General features: G+C 38.3%; 1 protein-coding gene across 6 annotated transcripts; it reads right to left on the reverse strand.

Moving 5' to 3' along the window:
• Window positions 1–2924: 2924 nt before the first annotated feature.
• On the reverse strand, window positions 2925–21017 carry ark2n (arkadia (rnf111) N-terminal like PKA signaling regulator 2n). Of its 6 annotated transcripts, none has more exons than XM_058415277.1 (6): window positions 20741–21017; window positions 18644–18821; window positions 16777–17576; window positions 8891–8968; window positions 6955–7039; window positions 2925–6354 (listed from the first exon to the last, which is right to left on the reverse strand). In XM_058415277.1, exons 3-6 carry the CDS (start codon window positions 17504–17506, stop codon window positions 6189–6191), a joined length of 1059 nt encoding a protein of 352 aa, XP_058271260.1. In that variant the 5' UTR covers window positions 17507–17576; window positions 18644–18821; window positions 20741–21017; the 3' UTR covers window positions 2925–6188. The 6 variants fall into 6 exon arrangements, with proteins under 6 accessions (XP_058271260.1, XP_058271259.1, XP_058271262.1 ...); XM_058415280.1 differs by lacking the exon at window positions 18644–18821 and adding an exon at window positions 6543–6613 and having other exon boundaries at window positions 6259–6354; window positions 20741–21015; XM_058415276.1 differs by lacking the exon at window positions 18644–18821 and having other exon boundaries at window positions 2927–6354; window positions 20741–21015.
• Between the last annotated feature and the right edge of the window lie 366 nt (window positions 21018–21383).

Genomic DNA, 21383 nt, shown 5'->3' on the forward strand with positions numbered 1-21383 from the left:
AAATGTGAGTAGTGGGCTGCCCTGACCACAACAAACCCCATATGGCCATTTTGCCCATCCCCCATAACCCCCCCCCCCACACACACACACGCACACACAAACACACACACTATCATCCACACACTCACAGAGGTCTGATTATCTCTGCTCCTTCTGTTCGGTCTGCCAGACGCAACACATGGTGCACAACCCCCTACACACACGTACACACACACACACACACACAATCCTGATACTGTACTAAAACATTTTTAACAATAACATATTCAAATATATAAAATATACAACTTTGCAGCTGTGTAATAATTAAGCAATTACATTTTGTCAGTACACTAACACAAACAAACACAGCAACTGTTTTACCATGTTTTGGCCTCACTGTTGGTCAGTTGTGTTTTCTTAAAGTATACCTAATATATCAAAGCATATATCAAGCGGTACAGTATTTAATAATCTAACACCAAACAGGATTTAGGGGTTTTAATTATAGAATATATATATATATATATATATATATATATATATATATATATATATATATATATATATATATATATATTAGAGAATTTAAATAAACAGTGTCTGTTTTCTAAATTTAATTTTTCATATTTATTCTTCACATTTTTATTTAGAATTTAGAAGCATGCATTACAAATCAAAAAATTCTCTTCTTCTCACATCCAGCCAATGACTGTACATACTTTAGTTAAAACAGTATGGCTATTTGTGTAGGTAAGCACATGAACACCATGACTGTACTTCAGAAATAATGTTTTAATATGCTGTATATTCAAAGACTTTCATTAACTAAGACATCTCTTTTGCCTCCCTAGAAGTCATGAATTCTGTCTAATTTAAAGGAGTGTGTGCACTACTTTGCAATTTAAATAAATTAGCCTAATTTCTTTCCTAATGCCAGGTTAAACAAGCATCACTGCCAGAAGCTAACATCACTGGTTGGCAGAATGTCAAATTCTAGCTAATGGTAATTTACAGAATTAATTCTTCAGCAAACTACACTGATCAGGCATAACATTATGAGCACTGAGAGATGAAGTGAATAACACTGATTATCTTATCATGGCACCTGTTAGTGGGTGGGATATATTAGGCAGCAGGTGAACATTTTGTCCTCAAAGTTGATGTGTTAGAAGTAGGAAAAATGGGCAAGTGGAAGGATTTCAGCGAGTTTAACAAAGACCAAATTATGATGGCTAGACGTCTGCAGCTCTTGTGGGGTGTTCCCGGTCTACAGTGGTCAGTATCTAAAAAATGTGGTCCAAGGAAGGAACAGTGGTGAACCGGCGACAGGGTCATGGGCGGCCAAGGCTCATTGATGCACGTGGGGAGAGAAGGCTGGACCGTGTGATCCGATCCAACAGACAAGCTACTGTTGCTCAAATTGCTGAAGAAGTTAATGCTGGTTCTGATAGAAAGGTGTCAGAATACACAGTACATGACGGGTCACGGCTGTTTGGGGAGCAAAAGGAGGACCAACACAATAGTAGGCAGGTAGTCATAATGTTATGCCTATTCGGTGTATGAAGCATTAGGCATGCAAGTTACAAGAATAATGTTTCCAGGCAAAATGGAGCAGTTACTTTAAACCAGTAATCTAAGAGTTTCAGATAAAAAAAAAAAAAACTACTCTGCATAAAGACAACTTGAAGAGCACTTACTTTTTAATACTTTAATACATGAGTATGTTCAAAAGTAGCAATGTTTTGACTTTCACGTAAGTATATATTGGACACTTCTCTTATATAGTAAATACTTTTTCCTCCCTTTATGTTAAATAGTGTGTCCATCATCCTTTTCCTTATAAATCTGCACCAGTTCTCAGGTATATTGTTGTGTAATTAAAAAAAAAGGATAATAAATTATTTCAAACATCTGGGACAACTTGAAGACATTGATCATTTCACTTTATTCCCATTTTCTTTTATTTTTAAAACAATTATTAAACATCTATAACGTGCTACCCCTACCCGCTAAAAAAAATCTGTTATTTAAAATGAATATGAAGACATTATCACTATGAAGTGATGTATGTGGAATTATGCAGTAACTAAGCAAAATGTTAAACAAATCAAAACTATTGAAATTTTAAGTTTCCAAGGCCGAGCTCCTCCTCAGTGCCACTCCACAGTCCTGGAGGAGAAGTACTTACTGGGTGAAATGGTTCATTATTCATTATTAACTGTTTGTAAATGAGTAAACAGTGAATGTTTATTAAGATGCAAAATGTCATAAAAAAAAAAAGACAATGATGAATTTGTATTCAGCGTCATCTTTCAGACTGGAATTTATTTCTATGTGACATATTTTGGCACAGTGTTAATGTACTTATTTAAGTCTATAACTAATCAATTATTCTACACCTTGTTCTTATTCTACTGATGCTTAGATATCTGTCCTAAATTTGAAACATTATTGCATTTTTAAAATGTAGTTGAGGCAAAAATTCATTTATGTCAGTTGTCATTCACTTTTATTTATTTATTTTGCTTTGCACCAACTTGAGACAGACGTTTGAAATGAATAACTTTACACTCCACTTCTGTTCTATCAGTGCAACAGGCTCGAGCCACATTAGCATACAGCTGTAGTGTGTGTGTGTGAGGGGTTTTGTCCTGAGGAGTGAACAGACCAGCTGCCGAGCCCTAACCCCCACCCCGTAGTGGCACAAGGTCAAAGGTTGTGAGCCACTTTCCCACGATATAGTGGCATGCTCTGGAATGTACCCGGTGATGCTTTGATAATTTGTTAATAAGATATTCTATGCATCATAATCATCATAATAAAAGTGAGAAAAACTCTACTAGAATAAAACAGAAAACATACACATTACTTTAAATAGCTTTATTAATCTTAAAATAGTTCCCTTTATTCTAATATTCACAATTTGAGAACTTGGAGAAGCAAAAAAAAAAAAAGCAAAAAAAAAAAAAAAAGGTATTAATATATATTGTCCATAATTTAAAATACTGCCAAAAAACAGTCACAATGTGAGGAGTATCATAATTACTCAACTGGGATAGTGTAGAAAATCTAATCGAACATTAATTCCATGAGCAGGATGTGTACAGTTTAACCTGGACCTGATCAAATCATTCCCTTTGTCTAAACACAGTGAGTTGTATTAAATTAGAAATGTTCCTAGAATTCATTCATTATTACACTAACATATCTGCGGACTAAAGTGTTGACCTTGATACGTCCCTTGAGTGTTTTTGTGTGCGGCTCGAATGTAAACATCTGGTTCATTCCTATGTAAAATGTGTGTTTAGAATCTATAAGGACACCGGTATGTTTTTCCATCAATACACATGCTACCACAAGTTATTAAAGTCAATAGGATCCTCTGCAGCTTTGGTTCACTCAGTTTGAGATCACAGGTGCCTAGTGCCCTGGAATCTTTAATATATTGGCAGTTTTAATGTGTGGTGATATTTTAAGGAAGCTAAGGTACTTTTTTGACAGGTCTGCTTCCAGCTGTCCAGTAAGGAATGGAGAACATAATACAAACAAGAATCAGAGAGAGGTAAGCGTAGGTGGTGTGGGCAAAAAAACCCCACAAACAAACAAACAAACAAAAAAAACCCCACTATAACTTCTCTTAATGGGCAAACAGAACAAGGCTTTTCCCTGCTCTACATCCTGATAACAGGTAACTTATCTCACAAGAACTAAAGTGGCACTTTACATGGGCCATACATTACGTAGAACAGAATGCCTGACGTTATTATAAAAGAAGGACCTGGGATATCATCTGTCTTTCAGATTTTAGTGTTTTCTTTGCTCTAACACAACAACTTCAACTCAGGAAGGGATGGTCATTAGCTGATTAGTTCAATCAGGTGTGTTGGGAGCAGGAAAAAATAAAAAAAATGTGCAGGACAGGGTGTACTCCAGGACCAGGGCTGAGAAACTGCGATATACAAGAACAATCAGACTGGGTGAAATGACATACAGCTTGATACAGGTGATTACGTTCCAAATTACAACCCTTACTGAAGTGTTTTATTCCACTTATACCACAGCAGTTATGATCACACTATTTAAATCATTTATAGCTACAGCTAATATTGTGGGATCTCCGCAAGGCATGTTAATTCCTATCATCACTTCAATTGTAACAGCAGTAAAATGGTCATTCTCTTCCTCAGCATCTCTTTCCTGTTACAGAGAAACAAAAAATTGTAACCTCTTCTGTCCCACAAATGTGGAGAAAAGTTACTGACCATTACAAAGCACTGACAGCTGAAACTCCTTCAGGAAATGTTAAATAGGTGTTCCCTTACAGAGAGCTTCGCTATATTAAAGGTGTCTCTGTTAAATAACAAACTCATTTTTTAAATGAGTTTATTATTAGGCTTAAAACATGGATCATCCACCATCCAGATCCATATGAAGTAGCTATAACATGCTAGAACGAGTGCATTAACAGAAACCTGTCATATGAATTATTGCTGCCGCCGTCAAGAGTCGCTAGAGAACGTTCATTAATTAAACACTTTCCGAATCGATGAGATTTGAAAATACAACAGTGCTGTGGTTCAAAATTATTATGCCAATCATACAAGTGCTCAACTCTCTTAAATGTTTCTCAGCCATTAAGGAATTTCTCCCTTCTCCAATACACCAAATTCAGACAAGGAAACTTTAGGTCAGCAGATTGTTACAATCAGAAGTGTCTGCAACACCTAATATATGTATATTCATATAAAACAACACACAAGATGAGAATAACAGATGTACACCTTATTATTTGCATACCGCTGCACAAAGCTAACTGCTGTATCGGCAACGGCATACTTTAGTTTTCGCGGACAGATCCATGTCATATGCAAGCAGGACAAATATTGCTCGTACACATGATTTTAGCAGGAAGAATGTTGCTTTCACCTTCCCATATCCTCACACGCAGTCTGATGCTCTGTCAATCTGAAGAGGAAGCTAAATGATGTGACTGATTATACAATAATAATAATAATAATAATAACCACAGCAAAAATGTATTAGATCTATTTTTTGGAAATATATATTTCCCTCTTAATAACTCTCATTCAAGCATATCAGAAAAAAGAAAACATTTTAAATATTAACAGGAACATCTAATGCTGTATTATGAGAAAGCATGATATAGCAAAACTAATATACAATCGTATAGACCAATATGGATATTAAACACAGTTTTAAACTAGTCTCAGTTACTACTTTAAAAAATAGTGACTACGGATTTCGAAGGACTTTCACAAACCGATGCTTCTTTTTCCACTGGCATAAAGGCCATGTTCTGTGCTAAAATATAATAACACGAGTGTGCCTGAAGATATTCTCTAGTGTAGAGAAACTCTTTCACACACGCACACACAGGAACATACACTCAGGCAGCAGCATTGAACAGTTTGATAACACTTCTCTCTGTAGCTCTTTCTCTCTCACACACATACACACACACTCATGCACAAAAACCCCTAATTGAGCTATTGCTATTCTCAGAGTAAAACCTGTTATGTTTGCACTATAAAGCAGCTTTGCAGTTAAGTTACAGCAAAGGGTTGAAGACTCCTGAGGCTAACAGCAGGCATCCATGTGTGTTTGCCCAACTACTCAAAACATTTGAGATTTAACCTGATAGTCTTTTTAGAAACAGGGAAAAAAAAAGGCAAATTTCAGTGCACATATAGTACAAATGAAATATGAAGTCATACAGTATATCTCTAACAGTAGTTTTGACAGATTTGTTCAGCTATGCATTTGGATTCATCGAACTGAGCAAATCGCATTCTGCTCAACATGTTTCTTGTTGCTTTTTTTTTTCCAAGGCTGTAATCTCACCAGACTGTAACTTGTTAGAAGAAAATGACTAGCCTGTGTCTGAAGTAAGCTCTGATTCCATTACAGTACTGCTAATTGTTATACATGACATGAAGCCATACACACAAGGAAACTGAATTCTCATCACCAGTGTATCTACATCCTTATCTGGATGTGGCCTTCCTAAAGCTTTCAAAGACTGATGCATGACAGCAAAGTGAAAATCTGTCAGATTCAGTTCAGATTGTCAAACCAAACCATTAAAAATAACTCTTTTTTTTTTTTTCTGAAATGTCACCAAACGAATAAAGGGATAAATTTTATAATGTTTAAAGACACTGTGTTTGATTGCCTAGAGTGTGGAATCACAGCAGGTATCTGTGTCTGTCTTCATCCAGTGTCAGATCCACCACCTCACTGGGTGGAGCCCATTCAGGCTGGGCAGAGACCGCTGTCCAGTGGGGCATGGCTGTTTGCTTCCATGCTGACAGAGACTGGATGACACCACCTCTCGGAAATCTTGACACAGCACTGTAGGAGGACATGATAAATTACTAAGAGAACGAGGCCAAATAATGAACAAATTTTGAAACGGTCATTTTATTATAAGTTAACTAGAGATAGTACTGCACTATTGTGCAAGATGGCCAAAAGTTTCTGTGCACCTGACCATCACAAACATATATGCTTTTTAAACAAACAACTAGGGGTATATATACTTTCTTTTGTTCCTCAACAGTTTGGGAAAGAACCACATGTGGGTGTGATTGTCAGGTGTCCAAATCTTTGGCTACAAAGTATAAAAACAAAAGAGTTGTAGGTAACCTGGAGAAGTGATAAGTTTAAATAAAGGCAAATTATCAACACTTAAAGCAAGGAAGGGAAGGGAAGAGGAAGGAAAGGGAAGGAAGGGAATTGGAAGGAAAGGGAGGGAGGGTGTATAGAAAGGAAAGATAAAAAAGTTAGAATGAAAAATCAACCAAAATTGAATAATACAAAATAAGTGTGGTTAACAGGCAATATTAAATTAGTGACAAATTAAAAAGCTAAATGCAACTCATGTTTGCTAATTTAAATGAATAAAGTAAGCTAAATAATTAGCTAATAATAGTGCTTAGGAGTGTTTCCAACCTGGTATTCTCCTGTACGCCGACAATCTCCACTTCACTGTCAGATAACGGCAGACTCACCTGGGGAGGCGCCACCTCTACTGGACCTACGGCGACACAACCAGGACAGACGTTCACCAACTCTTATAACACTATGCAGGGATCAGTAATATTTAGTGAACACATAATGTACTAAAGGTATAACAGAAAATCACACTCATGAATTTACTTCTGAAATAACTTTCAAAAGTAAAAGACAATCAGGTACACAAACATTTGAACATTTACAGTTATCATTTTACATTTCATCAGAATATATTGGAGTTTAAATAAAAAAAAATCAAATCATGAATATGAGCTCAACGTGCAGACCTTAACTTGATATTGTTTATGCAAAATGGGAAAATGATTGCTTTTGGCAGGACAGAAATAAAAAGTGCTGTAATTCCTACAGTGTTCACCTGATTCGGATATAAATTCTCCAATATACTGTGATAGACAGCTAATATAACAAAAGCTTTGTCACTGTCAATGTTTATGTACATAAATGTAAGCTATATTGAAACCTGCCCTTATTATTGAATTAAATACTCCAATACACTGTGATAGACAGCTAACATAACAATAGATTTGTCACTGTCAAAATCTTTATGTACCTAAATGTGATGTATTCTCAATCTTGCTCTTATTAAGACGTTCCTGACGAACTTACGCATTTATGATGATTTTAAGACATGGCTGACTGGATTTCAAGCACAATTTATGTGCAGATTTTACTGCAGCTGCTTCTTACACTTCTATGAACAGTTACAGTATCTGTCATGTTGCTACATCAGGCCATTTCCTCTGAAGCCAAATGTGATAGCCATAACCTACACCAATCGAGCATACCATTATGAGCACTGAGAGGTGATGTGAATAATACCAATGATCTCATCATGGCACCTGTTAGTGGGTGGGATATATTAGGCAGCAAGTCAACATTTTGTCCTCAAAGTTGATGTGTTAGAAGCAGGAAAAAATGGGCCAGCGTAAGGATTTGAGCTTTGACACGGGCCGGACCGTGATGGCTAGACGACTGAATCAGAGCATCTCCAAAACTGCAGCTCTTGTGGGGTGTTCCCAGTCTGCAGTGGTCAGTATCTATCAAAAGTGGTCCATGGAAGGAACAGTGGTAAACCGGTCATGGGTTGCCAAGGCTCTTTGATGCACGTGGGGAGAGTGAAGGCTGGCCCGTGTGATCTGATCCAACAGATGAGCTACTGTTGCTCAAATTGATGAAGTTAATGCTGGTTCTGATAGAAAGGTGTCAGAATGATGGGTCAGGGCTGTTTTAGCAGCAAAAGGGGAACCAACACAATATTAGGCAGGTGGTCATAATGTTATGCCTGGTCAGTGTATAATCTATTCTTAATGTTTTACTAATATCTGATAATCAGTTTTCTTTGAAAAGATTTATGTATAAACTCTCATGCATAGGTCATTTGTGCATATGTATAAGAAAAACCTAACCAGATTGTCCAATAACCGTGTATCGCATACTCCATCCTTGGTAATGATTTGGATTACTAGATGGTTACAGGTCACTTTAACTGAATAGGTGTGACTCGGCTGTAATTTGGAATGTACAGTATATCTTTTTATTGTAATGAGTATGCATCATACAGAGCTCATAGTCGCTCGTGGATGAACTGAAGTGTATACACAGACATCAAAGAAATAAATTCACTTTAACGGGAATCTTCAGTCTTATCCATAAGCCCAAACTGGCTACATGATTTCATTCCAGCCAAACAGGGGCCAGCAAATACTGCAAAATTATTAGGTGTGACTTGTTTGGCTGGAATGAAAATCTGCAGGCAGCATGACCCTTTGGTGATAAGATTGATGATTCCTGAACTGTGCTGGTTTAGCTCCTAAGTGTCTACATTTATTTTGTCTAACCCCTATCCACTGACCTGAGAGGGTGTGCAACTGCTGCTCTTGTTCAGAGTGTGTGTCTGACACGTCATAGTGACCGATGACCTCTGGCCCCTCTGTACAATACACACATGCACACAAACGGTTTTAGTTTTAACTTACTACCACAAATGCCGATGACAAAATCATTATTTCCTATGTTCTGTTGTATCTTATTTCGTTTTGAAATACATTTCTAAGTGTTTGCATATTTTTCCCAGAGGGGAAAACCCTTTCGTGTTACTAGAACTTTCTCTTTAGTCAAACTTACCATTCAGCTACACAGCATCAAACTATGTCTTTGACTTTTGGAGCAATAATATGGCAGTAATTTTATAAGACAGACAGGAAAATGTTTAAGTAATTGTACTTGTTTTTTAACATTACACAAATAACAAGGCACACATACTGGACAAAGAGGCATGAAGTACAACAACTAATCTACGTCAATTAACAGGTTATAATATACGTAAGTGAAAATAAAGACCAGCTACAAACTGGTAAAAAATGCTTATTTACTGGATGCAGTTCAAAACGTGAATTATCTACGTTACTATTCGAAATGTCCAAAGAAGAATAAAAATTAAGATAACTATTCTCCCTGCTCAATCCATGCAAGATCTGTCTGTTCTCATTTTAGATCTCAAAAGCAACTGACCCGAACTTTTAAACTGTATGAGTAACTTCTCAAATTGTCCACGATCAAATCGATTATACACTCACTGGTCACCTGTACTTCTGGTCATCCATGCAATTATCTGACCTGCCAAACATGACATTTTATATTAAATATTATAAATTTGGTGTGTGCTGAGATTCTGCAGAATGGAGCCTACTCTATTCCATAATACTATAGAAATAGTATAGTATTAATAATATTTAGAGAAGTAGTAATAATAATAATAATAATTGCATTTTTTGGATAATGTTTTTGCAATTGTAGGTCACATGACGATGCCAACATGGTGGATATAGTATGTCCAGATCTATAAACTGATCAGTGCCTACTGAATCAACTGACAGTACGCCATTTCGGACACTGGTCATTTTTCCGTTCTTGATTCATCTCGTATGGGTCTATCCATGCCCTCTATAGCCTCATATTACTGTTCTTGGCTGACAGAAGTGGAGCCTGATCTTCTCCTGTTATAGTCCATGTCTCACAAGGTTGACGTGTTCTAAAATGCTTTTCGGCTCTGCACGGTATTACTGTAGCCTTTCTTTCAGCTCAAACCATTCTGATTATTACCAACAAGGCGTTTCCGCCTGCAGAACTGCCACTTCTTTTTTGCTTTCCATGCAATTCTGTGTAAACTCGAGAGACTTGTGTGTGTGTGAAGTTTCCACATGATCAGCAGCTTGTAAGATATTCTAACCAGTCAGTCCGGCATGAACAACCATGTCGTGGTCAAAGTCACTGAGAACACAGTCTGCATATTGATGTTTGTAAGAACATTAACTGCAACTCTTGACCTGAAGCTGCAGGATTTTATGCACTGCAGTGTTACCACATGATTGGTCAGATGGATAATAAGCAGGTGTTCCTATTAAAGTAAGTGCAATACACTCAAGGTCAGTCTCGAGGATAGCCTCGTGTTTTCATTAAATACAAAACATAAAGGATGGACAGAAATCCATGACAGCATTCTTTTATTTTGAATTTTGAACTAAGGACATTACCAACGGATTATAATACTAGGAAAATGATAATCAAGGTATAAGAAAATGGTTCATTAGTTCCATCAGCTCTTTCATGTTGCAGTTCACTAGCCCAATTCAACAAAGTCATTGAAGAAGTGAGTCCTTATTGAGCACAAATTTGTAAACTTTTAACTCCTTCCATAAAGTGTAGATGCGTGTAAAATAAACATTTCTCGTTAAGGCCCTTCTGTGATTATAAGCAAGGATTTGTTTTTTTTTGGTGTTTTTAAAAATAACAAACAATAAACAACAAAAACACACACAAGAACCGACATTGTGACTTGCGTTAAACTGCTGAACAGTTATAGATGTGTGTCTGTGTGTGCATTGTACAGTGTTTCTGACCGCATCAAGCTTCAGTATGAGACTCGGATACACAACACTTGAGCATGAGGTTAGCTTGAACTTCATAGCATGTGTGTACGGAGTAACTCGAAGTTATATTAGTAGTAGAACATCACAGTGCAGCTGTTCATGCATTATTGCTTCTTATTATTTTCTGTTCCTTACATGCATGTGATGTAATAAAAACAAACAAACAAAAACCAATGCCAAACCAGATCACAACCAATGAGTCGGTTCTTCCTTTTCACCCCCAAGGCAACACAGTAAGACTTAAAATGTTGTGTGCGCGAGATCTGTCTGGTCTGAAAAACCAGTCAGAGAAGTTCCAAGACTCACGCACAGCAAGGAATGATAGTGTGTACAAGAATACATCAGTACATAATCCCCTGCTCTTTTCTTGAAGACTTATTTCTCCTGAGAGCATCTGTATATTGATGAAGAAACTGGATCACTCTCCCTCTGTGCAGAGTTGCACAAGGTATCCAAGTCTGATTTTATAACATTCAGTACCTTCAATGGTGCATTTTAATAAGCCAAAGCGAATCTGACTTTGTAGTCTACCTACAGGGTTATCAAAGTAATCTGACTTGGATAGCTAGAAAACCAAGTTTTATGCACTCAATTTGTGGAGACGGTGGGCACAAAGAGGGAGATTTTGGCAAATTCTTATTAATCTGGGGTAACATTTGCCTTTAAAAACACACAATTCGATATAGCTATCTTAAATAGAAGGAAAAAAAAAATTATGTGAACTTTATGTAAATTAGTCCAAGGGAAAGTAGAGGTTTTCAGAGTGGTCTAATATGTTACCAATCACAGTCAAGTTAATAGTGGCATGAAGTAGACTGGCATCAAAATATATGGATATATGACCTGAAAATGAGCTAACAGCATCTCAAGTTTCTATGTTCTGCATATTGACCATGTTTCTTAAATTGTAACTGTTGTTTCTAAAGGCAAATCTTTTCCAGGACCATGGCCAAGGTCCTTATCCTATGTTCATCACAGATGATAACTGGCTGGCAGCTAGAAAATTATAAAACCAAGTTTAGATTTTTTTTTTTAATGCCAACATTACACATCAGAAGGAGAATAAAGTACGCACCAGAAATAAAAGACTACGTGATGAATTCATTTTTGACCAAAATGCCAGATTGAAATTTATAATATGGAAGAAACAAGTTCTTACCTCAAAATATCATATAAAGAAAAACATGCATTCATCCAGGTGGATTCTCTTTTGCGAAGCAGTCATAACTACCTTGGTGGTGAACCTGAGATCCTTGCAGCTATATCATTATTAATTATTAATATAATTATATTATTTATGGATGTTGTATCAGCTGTGTGTTGACGGAATACTTTAGGACTTGTGTTTGTAGCACTTGGGTTTAGTTCTGAGTGTCTTGCACATGCTTTTGGTAAACTGACTGAATCTGACAGCAACGATATGAATAGATTGTTTGTTTGTTTGTTTTTACTGTGGAAATTTTTGGAACAACCCTATTTGCCAATAAAGGAGTCTAAACAGAGAGAGGAGGACAGAGAGAGAAGATTAAAGAAGACAAAAGAAGATCAGAAGAAAGTGAGTAACTGGGGGGAGGGGGGAGACAAAATGACAGTGGGCCTTGTGTACTATATCCAGCATTGTTGGCTAGAATGTTTCTATTTTGCGCAAATATTTTTCTTCGAATTTTCTCAGTAGCTCAGCGTGTCGTTCCTTTACACGTTTAGCAGATTTGGATCCAGGACGCAGCTGTGAGCAGAGTTCAGCGTGGGGGGAGAGGCTTCATTGTTCAGCCGGATGATCCGATAGGCCGTAGGTGCTTCTTCTGAGCCAACGTGACTCCGCCCTTCTGGAGTCCCACTGTACGACTGATCATCGTCCTCACCGGAATGGAGACGGCTAATTCGCTCCATCCACGCACGGAACCTTTCCTCTGTACGCCTCTGGGCGGCCGCCACTCGTGTCAGCGCTTCCTCCAGGACTCCACCCATGCTGTTTCCACGGCGGCCAGCTTAAAGACAGACAGCAAGCGCCGAAAACACACACATACACAAACGTCAGGCACACACTAGAAAAACCCTGGACTTCACGGCGGCCATGCTGACAAGCTTAATGGGAGTCATGCAGCTTTCACGGTGCATTCTGGGAACTGCAGTACGTTGCATGAACATGCGACAATAAGAACCACCAATTTTTAAACACTCTCACGACCATAACTGATCTCGCATGAGTAATGTACATCTAGATTCCCAAATACAACTGATTTTACTTACTGAACAAACCTAAATAAAAAAACACTACACTAGCACTGGAGTTAAATATGCTAACTATATTTGTACTACATGAAGAAGAAAAGGTGCCAAAAATTTCCAGAATATTGTGGAATTGACAATGTGTTATTATTTTATACTAATATATTGTATAATTCGTCAGTAAATAAAACGTAGAAGTTTTCAAAAAATCCACAAGAGGAACAGCGCCACCTCTTGGGCTGCTGTTAAAATGTCAGCTTGTTAAAAAAAAAAATTAGGATGCAAAGAAAGACAGACACGTTAGGTCTGTGGCATGGAAGAGACATTGAGTCATGGGTTTTAGATATATTCTGTAATAGAAGTGAAGGAAAGAATGAGAGCACCCATTGTGTAGTGGGAGTGGACAACTATGTTTTTGGAGTGTTCATTTTGTTTACTTAAATGCTAGTACAGGACTTCCTCAAAACTCCTCTGTGTATTTACAGCAAAGAGACATTTCACAATGTAGTGCCTTGAGTGTGACCTTAAAACTGCGGAAAAGTGTCCAGAGAATCCAGCACAGATGTCTCAAAGACACATACCGTGATCAAAAATTTCATTTCATTATATCTTCAGCTTAAGCATGAAACTTAATCAGATTTCAAATATGGCACAGGCGGATAGAACAGATTATTTATGTTTTGGGCCTTTGCTTAATTTGATTTATTTTCCTAACTCTTTCAAAATGAATGGAAAGACTTCACCCGTTGATTGGGTGTTTATCAGCATGTGATCAATATCTTGTATATATACGATTGACTCTTTCATATCAAAGGCAGAAGTGCCCGTGCAGCTGCTGTGCACCGTTAGTTTAGTTATGGTGTACTGGATTTTTAGGGTTTACAAACTTTAACATATATTATTACTCTGAGACGGAAAACTCTGACTGGCGAATATAGGCACAAAGGTGCCCATTTCCATCTAATAGAGATAAGGAGGTTTGATTTATATTTCGCCAGACGCGCAAGAAAATGTGTCTACACTGAGGTTCAGAGAATAAGTATCTTTACTACATGTCTGAATTGTGGTGCATCAAGTAAATACAACTTGGCTGAACAGGGAAAAACAAGATTAATTGAGACAAGACTCGAACAATACTCAAACCAACAGCATTGGCTGGACAAAAGGCGCAATCTGCAATGTGACTGGCTCTTGGAGGAATGTACTTTTATACTACACAAGGTTCTTATACAAGTAAATTGCCTGGTCTGGTGAAATAAAAAAAAATATATAGATAGACAGAGACAGAGAAACCAAGATATGGCTAGACAGACAGAAATTTAGATAAACATATAGACCGATCAATTTAATTTGGTGTACAGAGAACTCCAAAAAGTAAAGTTAGCACAAGGAAAATAATATTGAAAGTAACTTTAGCTGCTGATTTAAAAACTAAAGACATCTCCCTGTTCAAAACATCAGTAAGAATTTTTCCTTCGAAGCTGTTCAAAAGTCTTGGGTTTTTATAGAGCTACATATGAACATACATTGGGTACCACTGATTAAGGCCAAGTGTTTTTCCTGGTATGGCTTTTATATACTCACTTTCACTTCTCCTCAAGTTGGCTTCATTTCTAAAATTTGCATGTCTGGTAACATCAAAGAGAGAGACTGTGGAAAACTTTGTGCACCCTGTCATGGACAGAGCTTTGGGACCAATCATTTACATTCACCAATCATGCATGAAAATCATCAGCAGTGGGACACGCCTATATGTGGCTGTGTGTTTTGAGAACTGAATTGTTTGTGCGTGCGAACAAGAACGAACAAGAAACCTCAAACAGCAGTGTATGTGTAGGTGTATGGAACACTAATCCTGTATATTTAAGGCTTATTCATGCTGAACATGATTTCTTCACATGATAAAAGAGCACAAGAAGATTTTCAAATGAACCCATGCGTGTTTATGAACAGTTTCAAAAAGCTAAATTTCAGCTCTATTATTCTTTGATGCACAACAATAAAAAAGGACTTTACAAACCTACAGCCAAATGGAGCTTGTTGTAATTTGCCTGGAGCTTGGGGATGAGCTCCTGTATGAGACAATGCTGCCGTTTTAACAAATTCAGCATAACTGGCACTTTAATGGCATTCAGCTGCATTATGCTCAGTGTGAAAATGCCTTAAAAGTGTCAAGACTAGCCAGCATGGGGTCATTCAGCCAACATGCACAACAGACACTATGCATGTGTATGGGTGTGTTTTTATAGCTAAAAGGAAAATAAATGTCATCACAAGAATACCAATATCTGACAGTTGCAACAATGCGCATCTCCATTTATCAAGTTTCTGTCATAGTTAGTGTCAGCATAGCTGTATGTACAGAGACCACACTGGCACGGATGACACTGATGACAGTTTATCAAACAAGCTGACTTGCCAAACCAAAGAATTTCTATTTTAACTACCACTACAGTACAGTGAAGAACAAGTGCAGTTTAACTGCAGCTTTCTGTAAGTCGTTCTGGATAAGTGCATTAGCCAAATGGCATAATTAAATATCATAAATGTAAATGCAGTCTAATTTCCTGTAGACGCACAAATGAGCTGTGACACTGACGATAAGTTCTGTAGGTGACCTGATCGATGTAGGGAAAAAAAGATCATCAGCGACTCTCACTTTCATGACAGTTGAATGTATAAGACATGCATTTACACTCAGACAAATGTCACACTGGTTCAAATGGCATGGCACTAATCAAAGGTTGTAACAGGAATCATCACTACAAAACACTGCCAATTAAAAATTCTCTTATTTACAGTGAGAGACTTGAATTGTAAATTATATAACAGAATATAAATGCTCTGTAGGTTACTAGTTGTTTTAGTATGTAATTACTGTACTGTATTACATTAGTCTTATGTATTTGGGCAAAAGGGATTTGAACTTGAGAAACCAGTAGAGGTTCATATGCAACAACAGCACTGTGTGTTACACACCCACAAGAGAAAAACTAGCATTAATACAGGATACTAAACTCTGCATTACTTGCAATGCCACTTTTTACTTTTACTCCTGATTGATTTTTCCCTGTAATTGAATTTTTAAAATACATAAGCCAATGGTGATAATTAAAGTACAAACTAAATTGCATTATAAAATCTCATACATATATGTGTGTGTGTGTCAAGTGAGTGTGTGTGTGTACATATACACACACACCTGTCCATATACCAAGACAAAACAAAAGATTTTTTTTTTTTTTTAAGGATAGCTTTCTTATATGGAGCTTGCTATAGTATGATGTGGGGGGCACAAAAGATATGAGGAGTCACAGCCGCACACAAAAAGGATGGAGTAAGGAAGTTCGTTGGCGAGGTAACCATCTGATCACACACCGTGATGAACCATACAACCATGACACCGTATCAGCCCTACATGTGAAACTGTGTGTGTATACAAGAATTGTTTGTTATCCGAGATGTATACATTTTGACTACCAATGTTGTTTTCAGAAAGATCATACTGCAAAGATGAACACCCCCAATTCATCTGAGCAGTATTCAATAATTAGTGCGACTGTGTGGCCGGACACAATACCTGGAGGATGCAGACCGGCTGTCCCTCCCTCGTTGTCAGACGATGCTGTCGACGACGATGATGAAGAGTGTGCAGTGGCATCACTGTCACTAGTGCTGCTATCCTCCAGCGGGCGGGACTTGCGCTTGGCAACCGCCTCCCTTTTCTGCCTAAGCAGACGCATTCGCTCTTTATGTCTCTGGCTGCGCTTGCCCCGCTCTCGGTTCCGCCCGCCATTCGCCTGCTTCTCCTGACAGCGGTTTTTCTTGGCAACCATGGCAACGCCAGCAGACGCGTCGCTCTCGGATCGTGAGCGGCGTGACGACTTCCTGGGGGTGGGGTCAGAGGGAGAAGAAGGGGAAGGCTTAGCGTCAGCCAATTCCACATCATCTTCAGCTGAGGAAAGAGTGTCCGAATCGCCGAGATGACCAGAAGACGAGGGTGAACGCAGGTAGGCGGAGGAGTCACTGTCCTCTTGAGGGCAGATCTGAATGACAGAAGTGGCAGGGCCTTTTTCCGGTGGCAGAGCCTCAGGGGAGGAGTCTCGGCGCAGCTCCTTCAGCAGGCAGGGCATGGACAGTAAGCCAGGGGGCAGCGGCCTGGAGGGGCTCTGCATGCTGATTGGCTCCTCAATAGTGGGAGAGCTGGAGGACAGGGCTTCAGGTTTCAGGGACAAGTCCAGATTTTCCGATGTGGCCCCACATTCTGCAGGGCATTCTGGGAGTTCAGCGGCCTTCTGGTCTTCAGCCATCTTTAGAGGACTGGCCAGATGGGCAGGGTCTCTAGAGCAGGAGCTGCTAGGTGTTTTGTGTGTTCCAGACCTGGAAATAAATATTTTACAATAGATTATGGATGGGAAGTTAGGCTATACAGGATGCCAAATCTTGCTATGTGCACTAGGTTAAAATGTAAAATAACATGGCCTGAAGGGAAATAAGTTACTTTCTTCTTGCAAAGCTGTAAAAAAAAAAAAAAAGCTGTAAAAAAAACAATCTGCCTTCTGGCAGAAGAAAAGAAATGAATTTTAACACCACTAACCTGATGCAACACTTAGGAGGAGTGCATCATGCAAATATTAAAATCTAGCTGAAATAGCTGAATGTAACAAAAAAAATTTAAGAATTATGACATTTATTGTGATTGATAACCAGCCATTCTCACTTACTGAGGATCTCTCTCTTACCATATCTGGAATCTTTACAAATAATATATGGAGTTTTGACATAATTCCAATATCCATGTTACACTTAACTGTAAACCTTGTATCAGATGTGAAATTTTACACCAATAGGTTTGCAACAATTGTTTAAGATGTTTGTTATTTCTATCTGAAAATATTCATTTTTACAGCATACAGCTTAGACAAAGGCATATGTGAATCTATTACAGTAAATGTTTTAACTTACAGTAAAAACAGTTTAAACCAAGTTTGGTGTTTCTGCCTGATCATGATTTCCATCATACTTAATAACAACAATAATCGGCAATCACTGAATACTGTTTGGTTCATCTCTACAACTGTTATACTAAAGAAAAAAGAGGTCAAAAACTGCAAAGGTGAAAGGGGAAAATACCTTTATAAAAAAAGAAAGAAAACAAAAAGTTCCTACCAGAAATCAAGAGCATACAGAACAGGTTCTGTGTAGGGGAGAAGACTGATAGAGAGGTTTACCTAGTCATTCAGTCTTAATGAGCGCTCCTTAAAATGAGCCACAAGGGCATATTAATGGTGTCCATTTACAATAACATATCAGCTACTGTTTCTCGAAACTCTTCCACGTCAGGTTACGTCACTGACAAGCAGGTTTTTTTGGTCGGTTTGTGTACTGCATTACATTTGCTTGGGATTTTTTTTTAATGTTTTGGGTTGCATAGTACTGCAGTCTACCTTTAGCTCAAGTTACTATCTGGGTGGAGTTTCAGCTGCTTTCTCGCAGTCTCTACATTTCCTCTGGGTTCTTTGGTTTCCTCCCACCACCATAAAACACGACAGCAGGGGGACTGGCTATTATTGAACTCCTGTCATACCCTTGTATCAATGTGCATGAATGCGTGTGCATGGTGTCCTGCAACCCAAAGACATAGAGCATAATCAAGACCACATATAAACATACACACACACACACACACACACACACACATATATACATATATATATATATATATATATACATATACATATATATACATATATATATATATATATATATACATATATATATATATATATATATATATATATATATATATATATATATACATATATACACATACACACACACATATGCCAACCAGGTATAACATTATGACCACCTGTGTAATATTGTGTTGGTTCCCCTTTTGCCGCCAAAACAGCTCTGACCTGTCATGCACTGTGTATTCTGACACCTTCCTATCAGAACCAGCATTAACTTCTTAACCAATTTGAGCAATAGTAGCTCGTCTGTTAGATCGGACCACACGGGCCAGCTTTCAATCCGATGAGCCATGGCCGCCCATGACCCTGTCGCTGGTTCACCACTGTTCCTTCCTTGGACCACTTTTGATAGATACTGACCACTGCAGACCGGGAACACCCCACAACAGCTGCAGTTTTGGAGATGCTCTGATCCAGATCACAATCTGACCCTTCTTCAAACTCGCTCAAATCCTTACACTTCCCCATTTTTCCTGCTTCTAACACATCAGCTTTGAGGACAAAATGTTGACTTGCTGCCTAATATATCCCACCCACTAACAGGTGCCATGATGAGGAGATAATCAGTCTTATTCACTTCACCTCTCACTGCTCATAATGTTATGTGTATATACACAAACTCATATGTGTATGAATATAATATATTTATAAATCTCAAAATTGACATTTCAAAGTTTCTCAAGTTTCCCAAGCCTGCTGGCCTTGGATACACAACGCAGCAAAAAAGTTTGCATCTCCCATAGTGTCACAAGTGAACAAAATGCAAACATGCCTCTATTTTCCATTTATTTACAAAATATAAGAAAAAAATCGAAAACAAATTTGAAAAGAACCAAGAGCAAGATGTCAACATTCTGCCATGTGCACACCTGATCTGAAGAAGGCAATGTATTTAACAGCATGCATACAAAAAAGACCTTGTGGCCAAACACACTGGCAGATCTAAAACAAAAGGTTATGCAAACTTTTGCACTCTTCCGTGTAGTGCATTCAAATCACTTCATGCCCTATAGCCAAGCACCAGGGGGATGAATCATAGATGACTTCCTTCATCTACATATAATGCACGACATACAATTGGGGAAATGTTACTTCATACCAGTTACACTGAAGCAAACGGAACAATGGGCTGCAACACCAGGCACAGGAGCATGCATTAGGACACAGTGCACTAGGTAGGGTGTAGGGGACAGTATTGCATAGACTGTAATTCCAAACCCGGCGACATGGCACGCGCATCTATGCATCATGTATGAACAATACGCGGGCGCGCATTGCACTGCGCATGCGCACAACCATCTAGCATGCATTTCGCCGCGTCTTGACCCACAAACCTTACTTAACTAATGTCTTCAAATAAGCCATTTATCCGTTTACCACGCAATAAAAGTACAGAATCTTCACGTCACATATCTATATAAAATGCAGCGCAAAAGCAGATTTCCCGGTCATCTCCATGCACGGATAGTAAACTGATTTTTTATTAGCCACACAGTAAAGGTTGCGCGCTTTAAATGTTCATCTTATGTCACGGTGAGCGCGTGAGCTATTTCTGACAGCAGCTAACTCGGGCAAAATTGACAAATAAACTAAAAAGATACCTGTAGTTAACAGGTAATCGGAGAGACTAGCCAACCGCGAGTAGATTTAAACCGCGTCGCCTTTTAAAAGAAAAAGGAAAGATAAATGTGAAAATGGTAGCATAGCTAATGAGGCAGCTATTTTGCGGCGGCTAGTTGTCTAGCTAGCTGCTTAGATAAAACTGCTCAGATGTTGAATGTTGCGCACCTGTATTAAACTTCAGCTCGGGTGTATATTCTTCTTAACATCTTGTTGTCCTTTGTTTTTCAAAGAGCACTTACATTAAAACTTCAGCATACATATGTATTAAAAAGCCAAAGTTCAAACTACGTGTTTTGCGGCCCCCGCTAGTCCGCGTCCCGGCCCCTTTAGCACAGTTGGCTACTTCACAAAGGGTGAATACCAACTGACTACATTCTTCCTACATAGACGCACTACATAGGGTATGACATAAGGGCCTGTGTAGTGTACTATTTGTCCACCAAGAAGCCGTTTGGGATTCTGCCAATGTCCGTTTTACTCGATAAATGTAAGAAGAAAGCACTTCCGGTCTATCTTTACTTCGGCTGCAACAGAGAGCGCCGGCACGCGGATAGGAGAACATTCGTGTGCGCGCGTGCCACTTTACTCTCCTGTACTTGAGTCAATAGAGATAATCTAGTTAAAATGTTACTCCAGTAAAAGTAGAAGTCCTCTGTTTAAATTTCAGCAGTTGTATCCAAATGTACTTAAATAAAAATTAATTTTGTAATTAGCTATTCCATTTTATGTCCCTCTACTCACACATGCCTTTTAATACAAGGTCTGAGAAATGGTCATGATACAGATGTCCATTATCTTTATTCCGAGC

Source organism: Hemibagrus wyckioides, linkage group LG18 (genome assembly GCF_019097595.1).
Source record: "Hemibagrus wyckioides isolate EC202008001 linkage group LG18, SWU_Hwy_1.0, whole genome shotgun sequence".
Lineage (NCBI taxonomy): Eukaryota > Metazoa > Chordata > Actinopteri > Siluriformes > Bagridae > Hemibagrus > Hemibagrus wyckioides.